Below are 22,230 nucleotides of genomic sequence, written 5' to 3' on the forward strand. Positions count from 1 at the left end.
AGAAAAAAACAGCTGTTTATAGTTACTATAGTAGCTTATTTACTTGTTCTATTGGATTGTGACCCTGGGGTAAATACATTATTTTAAAGACAGCAATAGCGTCAGATGCAGCAGATTGATTTTATAACACCAGGTTAAACTTTCTGGCCCATTTACAGCACTGAAATACATTTAAAAAATTAAACGAAGAATAGACTTTGGTCTATTGGTGTGTGTGTGCGCCATTGCATGCAAGTTTTCTGTATTTATAACCACCTCAGGGGATATTGGGGGTCGCGAGTCACTGGTATTGTTATTTTAGGGGTCGCGTGCTGAAAAGTTTGGGAACCCCTGCAGTAAAACATCGTAGATAATAGATAGTATGTGTTTCTTTCAACTATTTTAAAATCAAGTATCACACCCTACATTTAAAAATCTCTCACTTGTAATATGTGAGCATATTTACTGTACAAAACTTGTTAGTGAACTATAAGTGCGAAAAAATGAATCAAATAAATAAATAAAAGAATCGTTTAGTAAATGCAATCGAGTTAAAATGTTCAATTAATGGATTTTGATTTTAGGCCAAATCGCCCAGCCCTAGTTTGAATTTAAATGTACTACTCGACCGTTAGAAAAGTGTTACTGTGTCACATTTCAGAGGCTGTATCCTCCGAAGGATGCAGACTTTAAAGGTGAGTCCTTTTGAAGTCTACACAGTCCGAACAGAGCATTTTGAAAAGAGACGATCAAGACTTCAGGATCTAGACTAGGACAGATCTCTCAGCTGCCGTTAATAAGTGGTAATAAAATTTGTAATTATTTTTTTTTCTCAAAATGATTTTAAAACTTATTGAAAGCGATCTAAAGGCAAAGCGAGGTATACATAAGCGGGAAATATATTTCCTTTGATCCATACATGTAGACATAAACATGTAAACTGTCTATAAAATCACTCTTTCGTAATACATGTCATACTCTTTTTGTTTTTTAACATGTGTTTACATATGCACATAAAATAAACCTAACTCGTACATTTAATCCAGAGTTTTGTTTTAAAAACATCCTGCCGTTATCAGTGTTCAATGAATCTTGAGCCATTCGAGGCCGCGAAGGATCCACCAGTTGTGTCCTTTATTACCTGAGAAACAAATGACACATTTGGAGGCTGCCTTTGAAGGAGCCTTTGAATGTTTTTGAAATGAGATGGCCTTTGGCATGCCGAATATCCTGCAGGGCATCATATTGTAGCGTAGCGTCTATCCGATGCCCACTTTAGAATCTTGCTTGAAGTAGTAGATCATCCGGGTACTTCTTGCATACTGATTTTTGAATTCTCTGCATGGACATACTACTCAGCTCAGATACTACACGGATTTTAATTTACTATATAATTTGGAAGTATGCGGTTTTGAACACAGCCATTGATTATCGTTTTCCAAAACTTGCAAAATTTTTCAGAAAGTTTCAGACCACCCACCATGCTTATGTGATTTAAACTAATGGACAAAATGTTTTATTGAAATTTCTACATGGAAACAATGAAATGATACCGCTTTCTAAATGTAACCAAATATTCCTGTAGCTAATCTTTCTATCATACAGATCTAATTGAAACAAATTCCTGGGAAATCAAGAGGCTTACATTTTCCAAGAAGTAAAATGCATTAACAACTGTGTCTGCAAAAAGACAAAAAAAAAAAAAAAAGAAAAGAAACTGAAACGCATTTATTAGATTTTGTGGAATGGAAATACATCAAAGATTCTTAGGATTAAAGTGGATTTTAAAGGGCAGTATGTGTCAGTCGTTGAGTTTTCCTCCACTTGTCAGCGTCTGGTGAGCTGTGATTCATTGGCTCCCGCCTCAGTGGGAACGTTTTTGGTCTGACACGCCACTCGACAGGGTTTCCGGCCTGCGTCTGCTTACTTCAGGCCAGCTGGAATCAACAGCTCACGGAAACCTAGCAGAAAGTCGGTTCTGCTTGATGGGAGCCTGTTTCCAAAATAACACCAGAAAGGAAGCCACGCAGCTGTGAGAAAACGTGCAAAGGAATAGATTGAGGATCAGTCACACACTTTCATCTCCTGACACATACAGATACACAAGAAAACGAAGGGCCAATGATATCACTTCCTGTGGAGGCTGATATACAGAATCTTAAATTTGAAGATGCTGCGTCATCATTTTCAAACCTTTTCAATTCCACTCATTGTGATGTATTTTTTAAATAAAGTGCTTAAATATTATGAATCTAAAATGCATAAGAGGCATATTTGATATTCAGAATTTAATTCATATGGATTTAAAAAAAAGGTTCAGACAGTGTGCAAATGTGTGATTACTCATAAAAAGTAAATCTTATTTTTTTTCAGAATTATTATTTTTTTAAGCATCAAAACAATGAAAGTATAATACAGCTTTTGAATTTCTCTCATACATTCAATTCAGAGCTTTTTTGATCACAATATAACTAGCCACTCACCATTTTCACCAGCTACAATGTTGTTGGGAAATATATCTTTAATATGCATAAATTTGACTTTGACGTGCTAAAATGACTTGGTTTTAGGTTTTGTTATATGTCCACATGCATTTCACTTGTGACCTTGCTCAATGTGTATGAGCAATGGGTTGTGGATTCATAGTGTCATACTGCAATTAGTTTTTATTTCACATGACTTTCAGGGCTCAAATTAAGGATTTACCAAATTTATCTCTGACCACACCCAAAATAAATAATTATTTTTTAGCCATACATTTTAAATAAAGTGTCAAAACAAGCAAAATATTGTTGTATGCATGCACTTCATTCAACAAAACTTTTCTAAAAAAAAAAAAAAAAAAATTGACATTTTAAAAACAATTATTGTCATGTATCTAAAACAATGCATAGTCTGAGTCCTGGCTAAAGGTCTCAGATCACCAGTTAACTAAATGGGGAGTAAATCTCCTAATAATGCAATCTTATTGTAATACATAAAATATATTAACAAAAATGATGTATTATATTATATTAATATTATAAATTGATATAATTATTATAATTATATATAAAATATATATTAACAAAAAATAACACTAAGCAAAAGAAAGCAGGTGAAAAACATACTGTGTATGATAATAAAAGGATGATGGCATTAACATTAGCCCTGTTAATAGTCAGTTCAAAGAATGGGTAAATCGAAAGCAGATGGACATTAACTTAAATCATTTTGGCCTTAATAATATATTTCATTAATAATATATTTTTATTTTTACAATCAATTTAAAAATTGATTAATATACTGACATTGTTTGAGAATTTCTTCCAGACTGTTTCATAATTTCACACCACATACAGACATACACAAATGTTTAAAAGTTGTCCTTGTTTTCAACCTCCTTAGATTTTATTCTTCTCTCAGATTATATCCCCATTGTCTTTCTTCAAAAAACTTTTGTATGCATTTTAGAAGTAATTTATTCCTAACTTTAAACACAAGTGTTGCTGTTTGAAATTTAACCAAATCATTAACCTTAAGTATCTTCAATTTAAGAAAATAAAGAATTCTTATGCTCTAATTACCCCGCATTTGCTATTATTTGAATGTGAATAGACGCACAAATCTCTGTGCTGCATGTCTTAGCAGTTAAACTGGCCTTTATTTGTGAGTTGATGTGTAGGGTGTGGAAAGGGGAATCTCTGAGCATGTCATCACATTCTTGATGGCAGAAAGTGAAGAGCAAACAACTGAAGGAGTCTCCTCTATTTCCTCTATCAGCAAAGTTGGGGCCAAGAACAGTTTGCTCCTTCACAGCTATGTCACTGAGCACTGTTTTGTACAGGCCGTCGTTTAATAGAGTGATGACATCACACATCTGACAGCCTGATGCTTTATTTTGCCTCTTCAGGGCAGATGCTTGATAAGATCATTGGCTTGCACTACAAGGACTATTATCTGATGGCATTCAGAGTCATATGTTTTTCAGGGTATTTAAAGTGTGTTGATTGTAGTCTTACAAAGATGCCATTTGCAGCATATCGATACAAATAACTGTCCAATTAGTCAGAATAGACTGTCTGAATGCCATTTATAATGTTTGGTTTCTAGTTTAAATATATGCTATTTTTGTGCTGTGTCCTGAAGAAACTTTATCATGGCGTTGTTCTACAAAAAAGAGAAAAATTAAGCTTCATAACTAATAAAAATGATAGTAGTAATGTTTGTTGAGCACCATATGTGCACATTAAAATAATTTCTGAGAGAACGTTTCAGATGAAAAGATTATATTTATTTTTAATGCAAAGAACAAACTAATTGAACCATACAAAACATTGGAGTAATTTGAAGTAAACAGTTAAATAGTTAATTTAAATGTTGCCAGATCTTTTTTTAGAGACTAATTATTTGGCTTTCTTTCCCTTTATTATGACAGTGTTGAAAGTTTGTTCTAAAGGGGAACTATTATGCAAAAATCACTTTTTTAAGGGCTACTTTTTAAACAGTTGTGTGGCAACAATGTGTAAATATAGCCTGCCTCTAATAACAGGGCTTGAAATTGCGACCATTTTGGTCACATATGCGCCCGAAATTTTATCTATGCGACCTCAAAATATTTCAGTTTTTACTGAAAAATTTTCACCACATGCGCAGATTTAGGAGACATTCACGCAGAATGCAAAACGCACCCGAAATGCTTGCCACGCCTTCGCGCTCTTCTTATTCGCCCACTGCTCTAGAACTGACCACGGATGGATTGGTTAATATCAATCACTCAGTCAATGCCTTCTGGCTTGGGATGACAGGGAAAGCTACAACCGCGAAAATGTTAAGCAGTGAAGATGAAAATAAAAATAACACTGACAGATATTGTTTTAGAACCCATCTAAAGTTACAAATAGTGACACATCTTAGTAGTGATCATGTGTTGAATGTTAGTCCACCATCTATATTTTTCGAAGAGTGGAAAAAAGACTTCCATTGGCTTCAAGTCCGCTATGAAAAGTCTGTGATGGAATTTTCAGGTAAATGTTTGCCACATCTAGCACGAGAGCTTCTGTTTAATCTTTCATTTAATTGCCAGATGCTGTCCGCCGTGCAAGTGGCAGCTATATGTAAAATTAAACACCACGTACACCATCGGAAATGGGCTTGCACTGAGTAAACTAATATTGCTACTCATGAAAAGACCGGTTTTGCTATTAACATGACGTATCCATATAATAAGGTACAGTAAATGTCAAAAGCATCAGTGCAATATCAGACAGCACCCGTGAGAGCAGCACAGTTATATTGTTAACTGATTCATTCATGTCAAGTAGTGCGTGCAGGGCCGGTGAGCTGTCCGTGTATCTTTTAGTCACTCAGTTATGTTATAAAAAAATGTATTTCTTGTGATAACAGGATTTCGTTGAGACATATTTTCCTCACGCAGGCATATTTTTTTGCTTGTTAGTTTGATTAGTGTTAATTTCAAATGCAATAAATCTGTTTGATTAAAACTTGTAGTATAATTGGTGTGTGCGACAAAATTTTGGCTGATGTTGCCTACATTTTTAATACAAGTTAGGACCACCGGTGCTACCAAGCAAAAAGGTTAATTTCGAGCCCTGAATAATAATAGTTATAAAATTCACATTTCATAAAAATAGTCTGTAAAAACACTTTGATTGACAGTAGAGTCTTCACGTGCACAAGATAATGTCAGCAACTAAGAAGATTTTAAATGTGGAGTTTTAGGATGCACAAACGCACACTGTAGTCTCTATAGACTGTGTTCTTCTGAGAAACTTCTTTTCACATTTCAGTTTTTCACACAGATAACGTTAGTCCTGTTTTGAATCTGCCTCTGTGCTGACACATAGCCCTTTTTTAAGGGGTGAACTAAAAACCTTTTTAAGGCTGGGAGCACAATCTCAGTTGAATTTAAAGGGACAGTCACCCAAACAGCACGATTTGGATTAAAGAGTTTTTAAAGAGTTATTAAAAATTATTTGTGGGGTATGTTGAGCTAAACTTTTACATACACACTCTAGGGACACTTTACACACACTCTAGCCTTTTAAAAGTGGTGTTTATTACAATATTAAATAAATTTTTAAAGAAAGTCACTTAATGTGTTACTCTGATATTTTGAAGGAAAGTAATGTGTTGAATTATGTTAGTTTTGCTTTTTTTCATCTCGGCTGGACATAAGATTATATAATATAATACTTTTAAAAGTAGATCCCCCAACACGGATTATGACAGAACAGTAGCTAGACTCTAAGTGATGAACTTGGAGAAGGGTAACCAGGGGTCTAGAACTCAAACTTGGCAAATGGAAGTGGCTCTATATGTCAGCGCACTGCTTATCGACACATAAATGTTGCCAGATCTTGAGTATTCATTCATTTATTTTTCTTTGGCTTAGTTTCTATTTCAGAGGTTGCCACAGTGGATTAAACCACCAACTATTCCAAACACCCTTACACACTCATTCATACGCTCTCTCATACACTATGGCCAATTTAGTCTATTCAATTCACCTATAGCGCATGTCTTTGGATTGTGGGAAAAACTGGAGCACACTTGGAGGAAACCTCCACACAGAAATGCCAACTGGCCCTGCCTGGGCTCAAACCAGTGACCTTATTGCTGTGAGGCGACAGTGCTAACCACTTAGCCACCGTGCTACCTAGATCTTGAATTAAAAAACAAAACAAAACATAAACTTAAACCCAAACACTTTAACTCAGAAATGAATAGAGCACATTTAAATATATTCACCCCCACCCCCCCTGGCAACATGGCAACAATTACTGAACACACTGAAATCATATGTGTTCTTATTTATATTTGCTCCGAAACCTTAACAATGTTTATGTAAAGGTTATAGAGAACAATGGTACTGACATCAAAAGAAAACATATTTCTGCTGTAATCTTTCATTTTCTTTACTGATTGCTGAATGACCACGCTTTTCTGGTAATAATATTTTGCTTCTAAGTAACACTTTTGTGTGAATAACAAAAAAAAAACACACTCTTGAATTGTTTATGACCACATAAAGCTAAAGATCACGTGTAAGATCCAGTGGTGTAAAGTAACAAACTACTACTAATTACTGTAATTGAGTATTTTTTTCTCAGGAATTGTAATTAACTAAGTAGTTTTAAAAATGTTCACTTTTACTTTCCCTTGAGTACATTTTTAGTGATGTATTAGTACTTTTACTCCCCTACTTTCCTTCAACCTGCAGTCGCTACTTTATTTTTTTTAAATTAGATTAACTTAAATCGCTTCATAATGAAATACCTCAAGACATGGATATTTATAATTGCAGCAAACTTTTCGGAAGCATTAAAAGTGACCAAGAAAATATACAAAATCGCTACACGCAGTGACCTAGAGACTGTTTAGATACGTGTCACTGATGAGAAGATGATATATGTTTATTGTATGATGACCGAAATTGCCTTAAACACCCAGCAGGCAACATGAAGTCAGATTGACGTTGTACCTTAACATGGTGGGGACGTTGCATTTTGTCTGGAAATGAAAATCGTGTTGACGTCAGAACTCAATGTCAGGCCGACGTCAATGTCCAACCTGAAATCAACCAAATATCAACGTCTAATGATGTTACAGCTTGACGTTGTGTGGACGTTACCACTATAATGTCAATCAGATGTTGGGTTTGGTTGCCATACCTGACGAATAAATGTCATTATTTAAGGTCAATGTGACGTTGATTTAAAATGTTGAAGTTGGATTTTGGTCACTTTCTAACCTGAAATCAACCAAACATCAGCATCATTTTACATCATTACTGGACATCAAAATAATGTTGCCCTTAGACACTGGCTAGACATTGAATTTAGGCCACCTGACATCATAACCTAAATCTAACCTATCATTAACGTCTTATGACGTTGTGTGCCTGCTGGACAATAACTACATGCACTACAGAATGTTACGTTTACACACAAGTAAATTACATGTAAATGCATAAGCTTTTTACAGTGTAATACTCACTACACATTACTCTTGAGTACTTTTAAAATGTCTACTTTTTTACTCATACTTTGAGTAATATTTACAACAGATACTTTTACTCTACTTGCGCTACATTTTTGGGCAAGTAATGGTACTTTTTCTTGAGTATGATTTTTCAATACTCTTTCCATCACTGGTAAGCTCACATCAGGACTGTTTTTGTCTCTCTTCCAGGTTGCAGTAGTAAAAGTGAAAAACACAGACAAGGTATTTGCCATGAAGATTCTCAACAAATGGGAAATGCTCAAAAGGGCTGAGGTAAAGCTGCTGTTTTACTGTTTTAACCACAAATTACATGAATGCTTTCTCAAGACTGGATTTTCTATAATGTACAAATCTTGATCCACTTAGCATCAGACTTTTATCCATTTTATTTGTTCCCCTGTCCTGTCATTCCTTAGCTTCCTAGTAGAGAGTTACTTTCTCTGTCTTTGCCCGTTACACGAGAAACCACTTAAAAACAAACAGCCTTTGCTCTGTGTGATTCAGAAACCATTCTTCACAATGGAAATAAGTAGAAATAGACCCCTTGGCTGGAGTAATTCTAAAGTATGTGAGGCTCATTTTTGACTCTAAAAAGTGGTTTTCTTTTGACGTTTAACCCTGTTCCCACAGACGGCATGTTTTCGGGAGGAGCGGGACGTGCTGGTGAATGGGGACTGTCAGTGGATCACGACATTACACTATGCTTTCCAGGACGAGAACAACTTGGTGCGTGAGAAGTCTCAAGCTCACATTAAGGCCGATTCACATTTGCTCGATAAGCTGCCGAGGGGGAGATAATGCGATGATTATCAATCAGAGTTTCAAGGGACACTATCTTACAATATCTGTGTCATGTTGTGCATATAGCGTGACTGGAGAAGAGGGTCTCTAATATGAATTATCATTTTGAGTTCAGCTCAGGAGTGGGAGTGTAAGGGAATGAAACTGGAGGGAGAGAGCGATTTGAAGAGGTTTTAGATCAAAGACTGTCATGGACAATTGATATGGGATGGGTTAATCTTAGGGTAAAGGGAATTTTTAACCATATAGACTGCCTGTGATTAGGACTGCGCCATATGACTGTTATATCATAAAGACAAAATAAAAATCTATTGTTTTATATTATACTATATGATTTATTGCATGGTGTCACAAAAAACATTGTTTACAGTACTAGTTTACATTGAGTGAATTATCACATGCCATCATGGAAAAGAAAACATAAACATGTACAACAGGATCATGAGGAAGCCATTTTGAAAGTACAATATTTACCTTTTGCATTTTATTTAGCAATATTTTTTATTTTTATTTCAGAGCTGTAATCATTTGTTTTTGAAAAGTGTTTTATATTACGTTAATATTTATTTTGTTTTACCCTGAATTTCTAAATAAAGTGAGAAATAGGATCACATACAGTGCTCAGCATAAATGAGTATACCCATACGCCAACATTTTTATCCATTTCTCAGTGAGTATATGTAATATATTTTGGTGCATCTAAACAAAATAATTTATTAAACAGATATATTTATTTATTAAAATAATATTTTAATCATTGAACATCTTTAAAAATAGAAAGACAATACATTTTTAATTCATGCAAAATATGGCAAAAAAAAATTACAAACTACAAAATTTCAGCAAAATTTTGTATATTTTTTGTTTCTCTTGATTTTTTTTCCCCTTTTTACAAATTTTTATTAATATTTTTTCCCTTTAACATACAAATTTTTGGACTGGTTTGTAAGTTATTTTGTTAGATTAGCTTCAGATTTGGCTTCAGTACTGACTAGTCCAATGTGTATGCACAAATATAATATTGTAAAGCATCCTATAGAAAATATTCATTTTAAAGACAGATTTGTGAGGAGTGTACCCCAATATGCTGAGCACTATATAAATGAATAGATTTCTCAGTATATACTTAAAACAAAAAAGAAACGGTCCTTTACATGTGGTCAAAATATATAATTATTGATTGAATTTACAGAAATGGTACAATATTGTGATAAATATATACTATAAATAAATATCGTTATCAGGATAGCAGATGACTTATATCGTGATGTGAGATTTTTGTTATGTCACCCAGCCCTACTTGTGGTTGATTTTTGTGTTTCCCATTTCTTTTCTCCTATGTCTGTCTTAATTACTCCTTGTTTTTCTCTCCTTCCAGTACCTGGTGATGGACTACTATGTAGGGGGAGATCTGTTGACTCTGCTTAGTAAGTTTGAAGATCGTCTGCCTGAAGACATGGCCAAGTTCTATCTGGCCGAGATGGTCTTGGCTATTGACTCTGTGCATCAACTACATTATGTCCACAGGTTAGTCTTTAAAATGTTGAGTGACAGTTAATTAAAACATTATGGGTATAGTAATTACATGATATTCTTTTTAGTTTCTTAAATTAATTCTATATTAATGTTGAGACATATGAAGTTTTTTTTTTTATGGATTACTTTTTTTAATAAATTACATTTTCTCTGCTTTATTTTCTTCTGGTTTCCATGTGACTGTTTTTATCCCTTTATAGGATGAAGAACCATATTTGGTTACTTAATTTATATTGATTACTCAACGAGTATTTTAATGAGTGCCCTATAAAGGGTTAAATGTGTCCTATAAGTATCAGTATCAATCTGATAAGTGTCCTTATAAACAATGCTGGGTAAAGTTACTTTAAAAGTAATATATTATATAATCTGTGGGTGCTTTCACTTTTAGACTTGTATTTCGGAACCTGGCATGTTTCCCCTGTTAGCATGGTTCATTTGCCATATGTGAAACCAGCAATCACACTCGGATCCACGCCAAACCAGTCGGCCCGAGATCGCCTGAATGAGGTGGTCTTGGCTCGATTGAAACGAACCCTGAAGCGGATCGATTGTAGTGAGAAAGCAATCGATCCAATGAACTAACTAAGGAACCAGGCTATATCACAGTGTATTATAAATATATAATAGGCATGTATACAGCTATATGAAGAGAGAATGATGATTAGGGCTGGATGTCATTCCTTCTGGTAAATGTGTGTTTAACAACAGCTGTTTATCCCAAAATTGATCAAAATGCAGCCTTGGTTTGTCTGTTATTTCTGTTTAATGTAAAGCATACAGTATAATGCATAATTTTAGCCAAGGCTATGTATGAGAAAGTCTTGCCTCTGATTTATATTTAATGACTATGTCTGTGGGTGGCACCAAGAATAAAGTGCAACATTGTAACAATTTTAATCCCCCGGAACAAAACAATCGATCTACAGGTGTGAAAGCACCCTAAAGTAACTTTTTTTTAAGTAACTAAATGTGTTACTTAGTTACTTTTTAAGGAAGGCAATGTGAAAGCATGTGTTTTTTAAGATTAGGATTACAATATATACTATTTTGCCCAACATTGCTTATAAGTATTGAATAACTTGCATTGTAGGCCTCACAATGATAATTATTTTATGACCTCATTGTGGCATATAAACACAATAAAATGTCGCTTTAAAAATGAGTAGCTTATAAAACACTTTTAGTTCGTGTTAATTCATGTATCATCTTGATAATGTTGACTATCATTGGAGAAGCTCATTGGAGAACAGCAGTTGCCAGGTTAATCGACCAAAACATGACTTGGGTGAGACACATATCTTAAAGGCTCAAGTTTACAGCTTTGGTTAACAGTTTACAAAAAGTGTACAGCTTTGGTTAAGTCAAAGACATGTGCTTGTTTGCTATTTGGTTGCAGGTGGTGTTATGGAGTTGGACGTTCTCATTTTAGAAAGAATTTGATTGGATAATAATGTGTGGTGCAACATGAGTCACCAATAATTTGGTCTGTTTTTACAGAACAAAATCACTGTACATTTTAAAAACGTTTACATGCTTAAAGTCGACATGAAACAACCCTTTGCGACATACAGCTGATTTAAATGTTCTCTGAGATGAGAAAAAAAATGTAGGACAGTACATGATTTTGTCCTTTGCGAACCAATTGGATTGTTGGAAGAGTAGTGTTGCTAACAAAATGGAGGAAGTCACACAGAAAAACAGATTTCAGATGGCGTTGTGTTTAGGGAAGTGACTTTTCTCTATAAATACAGATTCTGCATTTCTGACCTCATTAGCCTGACCTATGTAAATCATATTGATTTGATTCTGCACATAGTGCGTGTATCACGGAAGGGTCTGGGAAAACAGATGTAAGGATCCACATGCAGTTTATTACAAAGAATAGTCAGACAGGCAACGGTCAAAATTGGGGCAAACAGGAGCAAACAGGAAATCCAAGAGCAGTCAAAAGCAGGCAAATTGTCAGGTCAGGTGGCAAAACAACATAAACGGTAAAACAAAGCAAAGGTCAATAACACAGAAAGGCAAGACAATGCTTACGTGATGCTCTAAACGGAAACAAAACTCAGCAAAGTTTGTGTGAATGTGTGGTGTATAGTCCAAGTAATCATTCAATGATGAACTTCAGCTGTGTGTGTGTCTGGATGACTTTCAGCTATGGAAGGGGGGATTGGAGCAATGACTTCTTGCAGTTGTGGTTAGATTCAATGGCAGAATTTTAGTTCTTCAGCTATCTGCAAATGCTAGATCGCTGGTGATCTTAGCAGCGTGCTTCATATATCAATATTAAGGGTAGGGAAATCTTTTTTTTTTGTGATTGTTTTTTTAAATTTTAAGTTCACGATTATTTGAACAGCAGGGTAAATTAACAAAAACATGTCATCAATGCTAATTAAAATTAATTAAAAGCAACAAAACGGCTACATATATTTCATAGGGTTTATCAAATCAGCAAAGCATGCATTGAAATGGAGTAAGAGTCCTAAAAAGGGACTATGTTTAGTCTTAATCCTTGGTTATCACACAGTTCTCTACATTTGCATAATGACAGGCAGCAGCTGTATAGATACTCAGCGTGATGGATGTGTTTGTACTGGGACTTTGGGTGTGCACCAACAATCCCACCAAACATTTGGATACAAACAAACACACACTATTTCCAATGTACTCTTGTAGTCTTCCTCAAACCTACTGTATGTGCAGCTTTTTTCAGTCTCGGTCTGCCAATTGCAGTGTGTTTTAGGGGCACCCAGAGGGACAGGCAGGGGAAAGTTAAAGGCAGCAATCATGGGGTTAGAGGTGTGGTCAGCTCTCGTCTCGTGAGAGTTTGGCAAGCCTGGTTTGTGGAGGGTGGGGACAAAGTGGATTGGTCTCCGGGGATGGGGTTGGCGTGGGTGTGTTTTTGTATGAGCAAGCTGTGTTCCAGGGTGTGCAAATGGGAATACGTGCGTCTGTATGATTGAGGGTGGATGTGCTGTGCGAAAAACACCACAGTATGCAAGAATGCACAGTGATGGGTTCGTAATTAATAGTTTACCATCTAAAAAATGATTTAAATGGATGCTTTACTTCTGTTATTCTGTTATCATCTACTCATCGTAGATCCATATCATATCCCATATCATTCCAAACTCATATCAGGAATTTCTTTTATCTGAAAAACCTAAATGTAAATGTTTAGTCAAACAATCACACAGTTTTTTTTTCTTCATTTAATTAAAACATGCTTTCAAGCTCCAAAAAATATTAAAAAGTACCATAAAATGCTGTAATTCTTTGGTCAAATCTATGTAGTGTACACAAATGTATCTATTGTATTATTTTTTGTGACCAGTTGTTTATTATGTAAACATTGATAAAAAACCCAACTGATTTATTAACATGACTATGTAGTATTAAAGGATAATGTAATTATATAAGCTTATTTCATGCGGCCACAATTTTTAATGAGAAAGCGAGGCTGTGGTGGGAGGAAACCCGGAAGTATAGGATGAGCACTGTAAACCTTGCAACAAAATGCTGTGGACTACAAATCTCCAGCTGTTGCCAACATTTCAAAATGCAGATATGGTGTAAACATCACTTTAATATAATTCAGTTAAGTTTAATTAAACAATTAAAAGCATACTAGGCATCAAACAAAATCGCAATCTCTTAATGAATGTCCTCTTAGGCTTCAGTTCATGCCACCAGGTTATATCGTGGGGGCTAAAACAATGCAGTCATCTGTAGCACACCCTAATGAAGTTATAAAAACATCTATTTATTGCTAACATTTAAGCGCTGCTGAGCGTGTTCTTAAACACAGCTGATTTGCCATTGTATTCACCAGTGCTCAACAGAAATGACTGTGATTGGCCACAAAGGCCATCAGTTCATTGCTCTTCACAGAATAGAAACACAGATACACAGACACTGGAGCGATTTAAAGCCACGAAGATCAATCGATGGCTTCGCGCTCAGCGGCGCTTAAATGTTAGTGGGCAAATTGCCGTTTTTTTTTTCAGTACTGAAATTCAGTATCATGAATAGTAAAAGTGAAATATAGTAAAAGATTCAGATCATTAACTTGTTTGATAAATGGCGTGTGTTTGGGAAAGATAATGTTAGCTAGTAACTAGTGTCATTTCCCTTAGCTAAAAAAGATGTCCGATATCCTTATTATTTTCACTATCCATTCAGAACAGACCTTCGGGTCACTCGGAGGGCAGTGAAATTATAAATGTGTGTCGCTTTCTCTTCGCTGATAAGATATACTGCCAGGTACTCAACATTCCTGTGTGACTCAGGCGATACTTCCTGGTTTCTTCCCACCGCAGCCTCGATTTTGCTTTTCAAATTGTGACAGCGTGAAATCAGTCTATTGGAAGTAGTGTTAGGGAGGCCTGCAGGGAGCGCTCAACCCATGGTCTGTATGAGTCCTAATGCCCCAGTATAGTGAAGGGAACACTTAATTCTCAGTAAGTGCCGTCTTTCGGATGAGACGTTACATTGAGTGACATCAAAACAGCATGTATGGGCGGCGGGACTAGCCCTCAAAATAGGGAAAAATAGTTAGCTCTGATCTGTATCTTAAATACTAAAATTATTAATTAAAATAATAGATAATATAAGTATACATTTGACCACCCCTATAATGGATTATACCATTGTAAACGCATAATCATGTCAATTAGTCTACATGTACGCCAATAGACATGGTAAGTGTTCACAAGACACTTTTCTTGTCAAATAGGTGTTTGTTTTGACATATAGCCTAAAAGTAATGTAAAACTAGATGCATAGTTTGACCTACAGTAACCTCTGAAACACCTAATCAGGGGATATTGTTGGTCAGAATACACAAAATATCCCACAAAACACTGAAAATGTAAATATGTTTTATTAATGAAATATCATAATGTCATTTAAAAAAATGCATACATTTTATTCACTGAAGGATTTATTACACAAAATAACAATACCGAAAAACTTTACCCCCATGATCGTCAATGTATAATGTGCACTCTGGGTTTAACCCCCGGCAGGGCTTGAAATGAACTTTTTTACTTGGTACCACCGGTGCTCCCAACTTCAAATATTTAGGAGCACCAAAAAAAAATTTAGGAGCACCCACCAAAAATTAATGAGCACCGCTGCAGATTGTATTTTAAGGGATTTATTGTATATTAAAACAACATCAATTGGACTAACAAAAACAGAAACAACTAACTAACTAATGCTGAGATGACATTGATGTTTATGTGCAATAATTCCAAAATGTATCTCTAATAATTATGGAATATTAATAAAGATGAAAATGACAATAATAGTAACAATTAATTAGATTATGATGCTGCCTTGAATGTGCTTGAGTGTGAGTTAGCTGCAATTAAAAGGCCTGTTACTTTATGAAAAATAAATTTATGGTTTGCATCAAACAAAAATGAAGCATCGCAGTAAGAAATATACAGTTTGCATTATTGTTTTTATATGCATGTCAATTTAATAAATAATATTTCTGCTACAAAACAGTCATCATTAACTAAATAGAAAAAATAAAATACATCTCAAGAAAGAATAGACAAAAGAAAGACAAAATCACTCTTTAAAAGTTTTGGTTTCAGTTTGTGTCAATTTAAATGTTCAGTCTGGGCTGATTTTCATTTTTCTGTGTTAGTGGAAAAGCAGGCGAGTCAGCCGACCCAATTTATGAGTAGGCTGAGCAGGATTCTCACGATGACCACCGGCGCAATACCGCTCTTTGTTGTAAGCTGCAGTTTCAGTGTAAACTTTGTAAAGGCAAGCTTCTTTGACGATGATATGTACAGTATTAGATTTAACTTTTAGCGGACATTTGTGCTGAACACGCAGTGAATGCAACGCATCGAGATTCGGGCACCTTCTCCGAAAACACTTGATTGATCTCAGCTGGCGGATCAATATTAACCACATGTCATGATCGCTCTCATCTACGCCTCAACTTTAGGTGGGGTTTGCAAACCTGTGTGCTTTAAGTTTTCACTCTTCAGCTGTTTGCATTTCCCATGGTCATAAAAGCCTTCCCTGTCAACTGACAGCTGAATACCTTGAGTGATTGACAGCTAATATGAATCAATATAGCAGCAGGGGAGAGCGATTCAGCACGTTTGTAGAAAAAATCAAAACAGTTCGCACTATAACCATCATATGCAGTCGTGCAAATGCTTCCAAATATATTATGAGTTCGCATAGATTATTTTCCGAACGGATATGCGACCAAAATGATTGCAATTTCAAGCCTTGCCCAGTGCCTGGTGTCCTGACCAAATTCCCTCCATTGCCCCTTATTCATCATGGCCTCCCAATCATCTCCATCCATTAAATTGGCTCTATCGCTGTCTCTCGACCCCATCATTAGCTGGTGTGTGATGAGCACACTGGTGCTGTTATCCTGTGGCTACGGTTGGATCATCCAATTGGATGCTGCACACTAGTGGTGATGTGGAGAGACCCCCCTCATGATTGTGAAGCGCTTTGTGTATGGCCATACACAATAAATGCCCTATATAAATACACATTGCATATATTAAACAAAATTAAACTGATTGCTATATAATATCATATTTCACTGCAAATGAAGTAATATTATGATTTTTTTTGTAAGTTAAATTGTTATGCCTTACTCTAAAACATTGAATTATTTATTTATTTATTTTATTTTTAATTTTTTACAAGGATTTATTTATTATTAAATTCTCAAATTTGTTTGCAAAGTTCCATTTGAGTGTAGGTAGACATTGTTAACCATAGGCTGAAGACCATAGGCTGGTTTTATGCAGATTTGTTACAGATCTAAGTAGTTGCAGAATTTAAACAGTAGTTTAAGTTAACAGTATGTAGTTGACTATTTAAAATCACTTCTTTCTTTTAGCTCAGTAACTTTATTTGTTTTGCATTTTGATTTTTTAAACTTTCCGCACATTGACAAACAACTCCATTACACACTACTTTAAAAACAATTTTCGGAAAGCATAATCATGCACTTTGCGTGGATTCATTAAATCTGAAATTAGTTTAGTCTCTTTATTAATTCATATTTACACTTCAATGCATTTTTCACACATTATTTCCAGCCACTAGATTACATTAGTTGGCTCTTGCCCGAAAGCTCCTTTCAGGAAAAGCCTGGAGCTCTTGCTTTCACCCAGTCCTCATTAGACTAAGCGGGCAAGCTGTTGTGTTAAAGTGGAGGATTTTTAGAGATTGTGCTCGTAAGTGGTGTTAAGTGCCCGGTTCCTCGTGGCCTGATATTTGCATAGAGTGTGCTCTGATCCTTCCACTGAATGTCACAGCTGAAGAACTGAACGCACTAGCATCTTTGTGTTTTTGTTATGCATGACCACTGCATTATACACAGTTATTGATCAGGGCCATATGTGTGTCCTGCTATTGATCATCAGTGGGACGTCCCAGCTGATTCCTTAAAGAAACTAGAATTTCATTCACCGCCAGACACGGCTCATCGCACCTCAAAAGTCAAGAAGGGATCTCTTGTTACCTGTAAAGATCCTCTATCAAAGGGAAAAGATGCACAGTCGTTGCCTGAGGATAAAGCCACATTCATTTGAAGCAGCACAGGTGATTGGGTGACCTCATAAAGAGCTTTGTTTGGCCACACCGCCGTCAGTATTAGCGCTTGTTGAACAGCTTTTTTTTCAACCAGAGGGCCTTGACCTACAAGTTGAAGTTTCCTCATACTTTACTTTTTTCTCTAGAAATAATGGACTGAGCTCAATGCATGAATGAAAAGAGGGTCTAAATGAGTTGCTGAAATGTATCCAACGTCCCCATACAACGAGTCCCACCCCCTTCTCTTTATTCCTGTCTACAGCTGACCAGCTCTCCCTGTGGTAGGCATGAGGCAGAGCCAGATGGTGCTCACAGATGGTTATTGTGGTCTTAAAGTGGGATTACCTCCCTCTGCTCGCAGTCCGCTGCTCCTTAAGACAGCAGCCTGGGACAGAGCCACCCAATTATCACCTACACTATAACCCCTGCTGACCGGACCGGACCCCTTAATGCACCATTACAAAGTGAATGGCTTTTAGCCTGGCAGGAGGCATGCGGCCAGGTTAACCAAATCTAACATCGATTTAAGACGCGCCAAGTTTATCGTAGTTTAAAGGGGAGCTTAGCTGTGATTAGAGTCTTAAAGGGATAGTTCACCCAATAAATGAATGTTTGCTATTAATGAGATCACACTAAAATTAAAATTTTGTTGAACACAAAAGAAGATATTTTGAAGAATGTTGGAAACTTGTAACCATTGACTTCCATTGTATTTGTTTTTCCGAATGTCAATGGTTACATGTTTCCAACATTCTTCAAAATATCTTCTTTTGTATTCATCAGAACAAAACAACACAAAAAAAAAACGTTTGTTTGGAATAAGTGTAGGGTGAATAAATAATTCTGTTTTGGAAGAACTATCCCTTTAATTTACTTATCTTCATGCCATTCAAGATGTAGATGACGTTTTGCTTTAGTATATCATTAATGATGCCATCGAATGTAAATGTGGATATACCTAGGCATAGCAAATTTAGTAATAAACGTTCACTGCATGAACATGACATACTGTGAGCCTCGAATGCCACTGTTTTCTTGTTGTCATGTAAATACTGTGAATTTAAAACAGAGCAATCGGAATAAAACACCAACTCTGACAGTCCACATGGGCATTAATATGCTTTTTGATATCTGCTTTGTCAGTTTGATTGCCCATGGAGTATTCTAGTGAGATTGTAACAATGATATTTTTGCCTTTTTTAAAAAAAGCATACTAATTTTCATACTAATAATAAGCATAGTATGTATGGGGGACTCTTATTATGAAATCTAGAGAGGCAGGAAGACCAAAGAGGCAGTTTTGTGAAACATGCAATTATGCATTGCATCTGTTAAACTCTCGTTAAAATGCAAAAAGCAGGATATACAGATTACAGATTTATTCCATTTATTAAGATGTGTGAAATTTGCCGTCTATGTTTGTAATGAAGCAACAGACACATGTGAGTCACTAAAATTGGTGTTAAATGCAAGCTTGTACATCGTTTTTATATCATTCAGCTCTTGCTTTGATTTGTCTAGAGTGAAAGGACCCCAATGACCTTTATAAAACCTTCTTTGTTTATGCAGAAGTTGATATTATTTCCTGTCTGCATTTTTATTTATTTTAAAGCTTCAAAATTCAACTCGAAATGCATCTCTTTCTGTGCTTTTTGTTGAATATAACCATTATTTTGCCTATATTTCATTCACAACACAATTCAGGAGCAAGCTAGGCTCCTCTAGTTGCTCAAACACAGCTCCCTCACTACTGTCTATAATAAACCTCTCCACATCTTCACTTGAGAAGATTGTTAACAAGACATCTACTCAGGTTGTTGAAATATTTTGGAAGTATGATTATTTTGCACATGTTTATTTCATAGTACATCTGACACAAGCTACGGAGCGTCAGAGCAGATCTCATTAATGTTAATGTTTCTGCAGAATTGTTGAGCTTACTACTATGTAGGTATCAGAGAACAATTTAAATTATAGAATTAATGCACTCTATAGCAGCTTTAAATTTATTTCAGATTCTTAACTGAAATCATGGTCCTTGGTGATTAAGGCCATACTCACACTAGGTACAGTTGCCTCAAAGCGGGCCAAAGCACGATTGTCCCCCCTCCCGTCTCCCCCGACGGCCCGCGCTCACACCACAAACGGGCTTCGGCACGCTTACGTCATCGCTGCTGCGCTGTTCAGTGAGAAGCACTCTCTCACTCAGCAGCACAGTGGAGATTTCTCTAGTTATATCGTTTCAGTCGTTTGATATGCCGTCAAATATTTCGCCAAACAGTCCTTAGGGATGCGGGGACACGCAGTCAGATATTTTGCCGAACAGATCCGACAGACTTTTGGCGCTCATAAACAATCATAAAGATCTCGTGCTGCAGGAATGAGGAGGTCTGCTGAAGGCGCGCAGCTGTCGTGCAGTGAGAGGTTTGCGTCTTTAATAAACTACGGCAGTTTGCGTTCACTGAACAGTAAGAATGATTAATAAACCCATATGAAACAGTGCCTTAAAAGTCACGTCTCGCTTTCAGTTTCGGGCTTTGGCGCGTTTTGCACTCACACACAAGCGTACCGCGCCAAAGCCCAAGTGAACCGGGCTCAGGCTCACCTCTTCCAATCGGGCCAGGGCCGGCCAAGTGAAGCGTGCTTGAGCCCGATTCACCGCACTCACACTTCTCAAACGATCCGGGAAACGGGCCTGGGCACGGTACGGATGGCATAGTGTAAGTAGGCCCTAAAAATGCAAGTCAATGACAACCAGCACTCTTTAAGAGTCACAATCTTGATTTTAGTCACGACAATCTGACGTTTGTGCCAAAATAACGTGCGTAGAAGGAAAGAAAGTGAGAAGTGTTATATTGTTTATGAATATGTTTGTGTAGCTACTATTATCTCTAACAGCATAGTTCATTTATTCACTAATTTAATCTAAAAATCTTTAAAGTTGATCTGTTATGAATATTTCCATGTTTAACAGTATGTAGTCAAACCTTGTTAGCTCATAGTGTTCATCTATGGACTCTGTGGAGCATATTTGTTTGGCTCAGAGCGTCTCGACTTTGTTAATTGGTTTAGCATGTCGGCTTCTGCTCTCTGCTGTTTGAGCTGTGGCACAAGACCGTGACGGTGAGAATGGCCCAATCAAGCCTAGACCCTCTTAGAAAGCAAAAGCGGTACAAAGCAGACCTTAGTGACAGATTCAGCAGGAGGAGGGGATTGGTCACGGATCATGGTTGCGGAAAGAGTTTTTGTGCATTGGGCTTGATTGTTGAAAAATGTGATATATTTTTATCAATATTTAGTTTTAAAATGTAAACTTAGGTATTTGTGTTCAAATATATTTGTTAATATATAATACAAAAGTACAGTGAAATGATTCAAATGACTGAAAATCGTATTTATATAAAACAAATTAAAACCCTTTTACTACCCTAGATTTTTAGTTGCTGCGCTCTTTGCGAATTGTTGAAGCTGAGAATAGAAATTGGATTAAATTTAATAATATTAACTGAATTACTGACAAAAAGCAACAACAACACAGCAGTGTATTATCTATAGTGCAGTTTAGACAGCAATGGACGTTTTATTATTCAGTGAGGACAAGGTCAAGTCATTATGAACTGAGTTCCACCACCCACTGAGTGCCTCAGACAGACCTCTCTGTGTCAAAGTCTTGATACATGCTTCATTTTGGGCCACTGTTCAGCTGTGAGACAGCAAGGGGGCGACTGCCTGCCTCTCACCTAACACACGCACACATCTTCATATCTTGCAGACAATAATTAATCAACCAAAAAATCTGTGTGTTTTGCACTACTCTCTTCACTCACTGAACTAACACTCTGCAAAAGATTGAAGATCACACATACACAAACACACGCACATTGTATGAGCTTGTAGTTTCTTATTACAGACGTTGACTGTGAAGTACAACCAAAACGTCTGAGCTGTAGCACTGAGTTTAAGGGTTTATAAGCTGTTGTGATTAATGATGTGCTGACGCAGGTAAATCCTCTGTCTGTTTCAGTGAGATTTGTGTGTGTGTGTGTGTGTGTGTGTGTGTGTGTTTGCGTGCATGCGTGCGTACCTTCCTTCAAAGTTTAACTTATTTCTTTTACAACGACCAACACTGTACTTGTGCCAGGCAGAAAACAGTTTGATTTATTGATATAGTTAAATTCAGATGTCTTAAACGACTTATGAACGGCGTATGAATTCCAGACATTTTAGAAATGTCTTGGCACAAGTTCTTTTATTTGAACAATAAATGAAGACAGTTGATGATATTATTATAATTTTATTTTATTATTTTTTATTTAT

General features: G+C 36.2%; 1 protein-coding gene across 28 annotated transcripts in view; it reads left to right on the top strand.

The window, feature by feature from the left end:
• Positions 1 to 22,230, top strand: part of cdc42bpab (CDC42 binding protein kinase alpha (DMPK-like) b) — a 128,431-nt gene that overhangs the window by 56,256 nt on the left and 49,945 nt on the right. For all 28 annotated transcript variants that reach the window (XM_087297509.2, XM_087297511.2, XM_087297510.2 and 25 more), the window contains 3 exon segments: positions 8,173 to 8,256; positions 8,614 to 8,709; positions 10,163 to 10,311. In XM_087297509.2, coding sequence (XP_087153635.1) covers positions 8,173 to 8,256; positions 8,614 to 8,709; positions 10,163 to 10,311 — 329 coding nt within the window.

Source organism: Danio rerio, chromosome 20 (assembly GCF_052040795.2).
Source record: "Danio rerio strain M-AB ecotype USA chromosome 20, GRCz13ab, whole genome shotgun sequence".
NCBI lineage: Eukaryota > Metazoa > Chordata > Actinopteri > Cypriniformes > Danionidae > Danio > Danio rerio.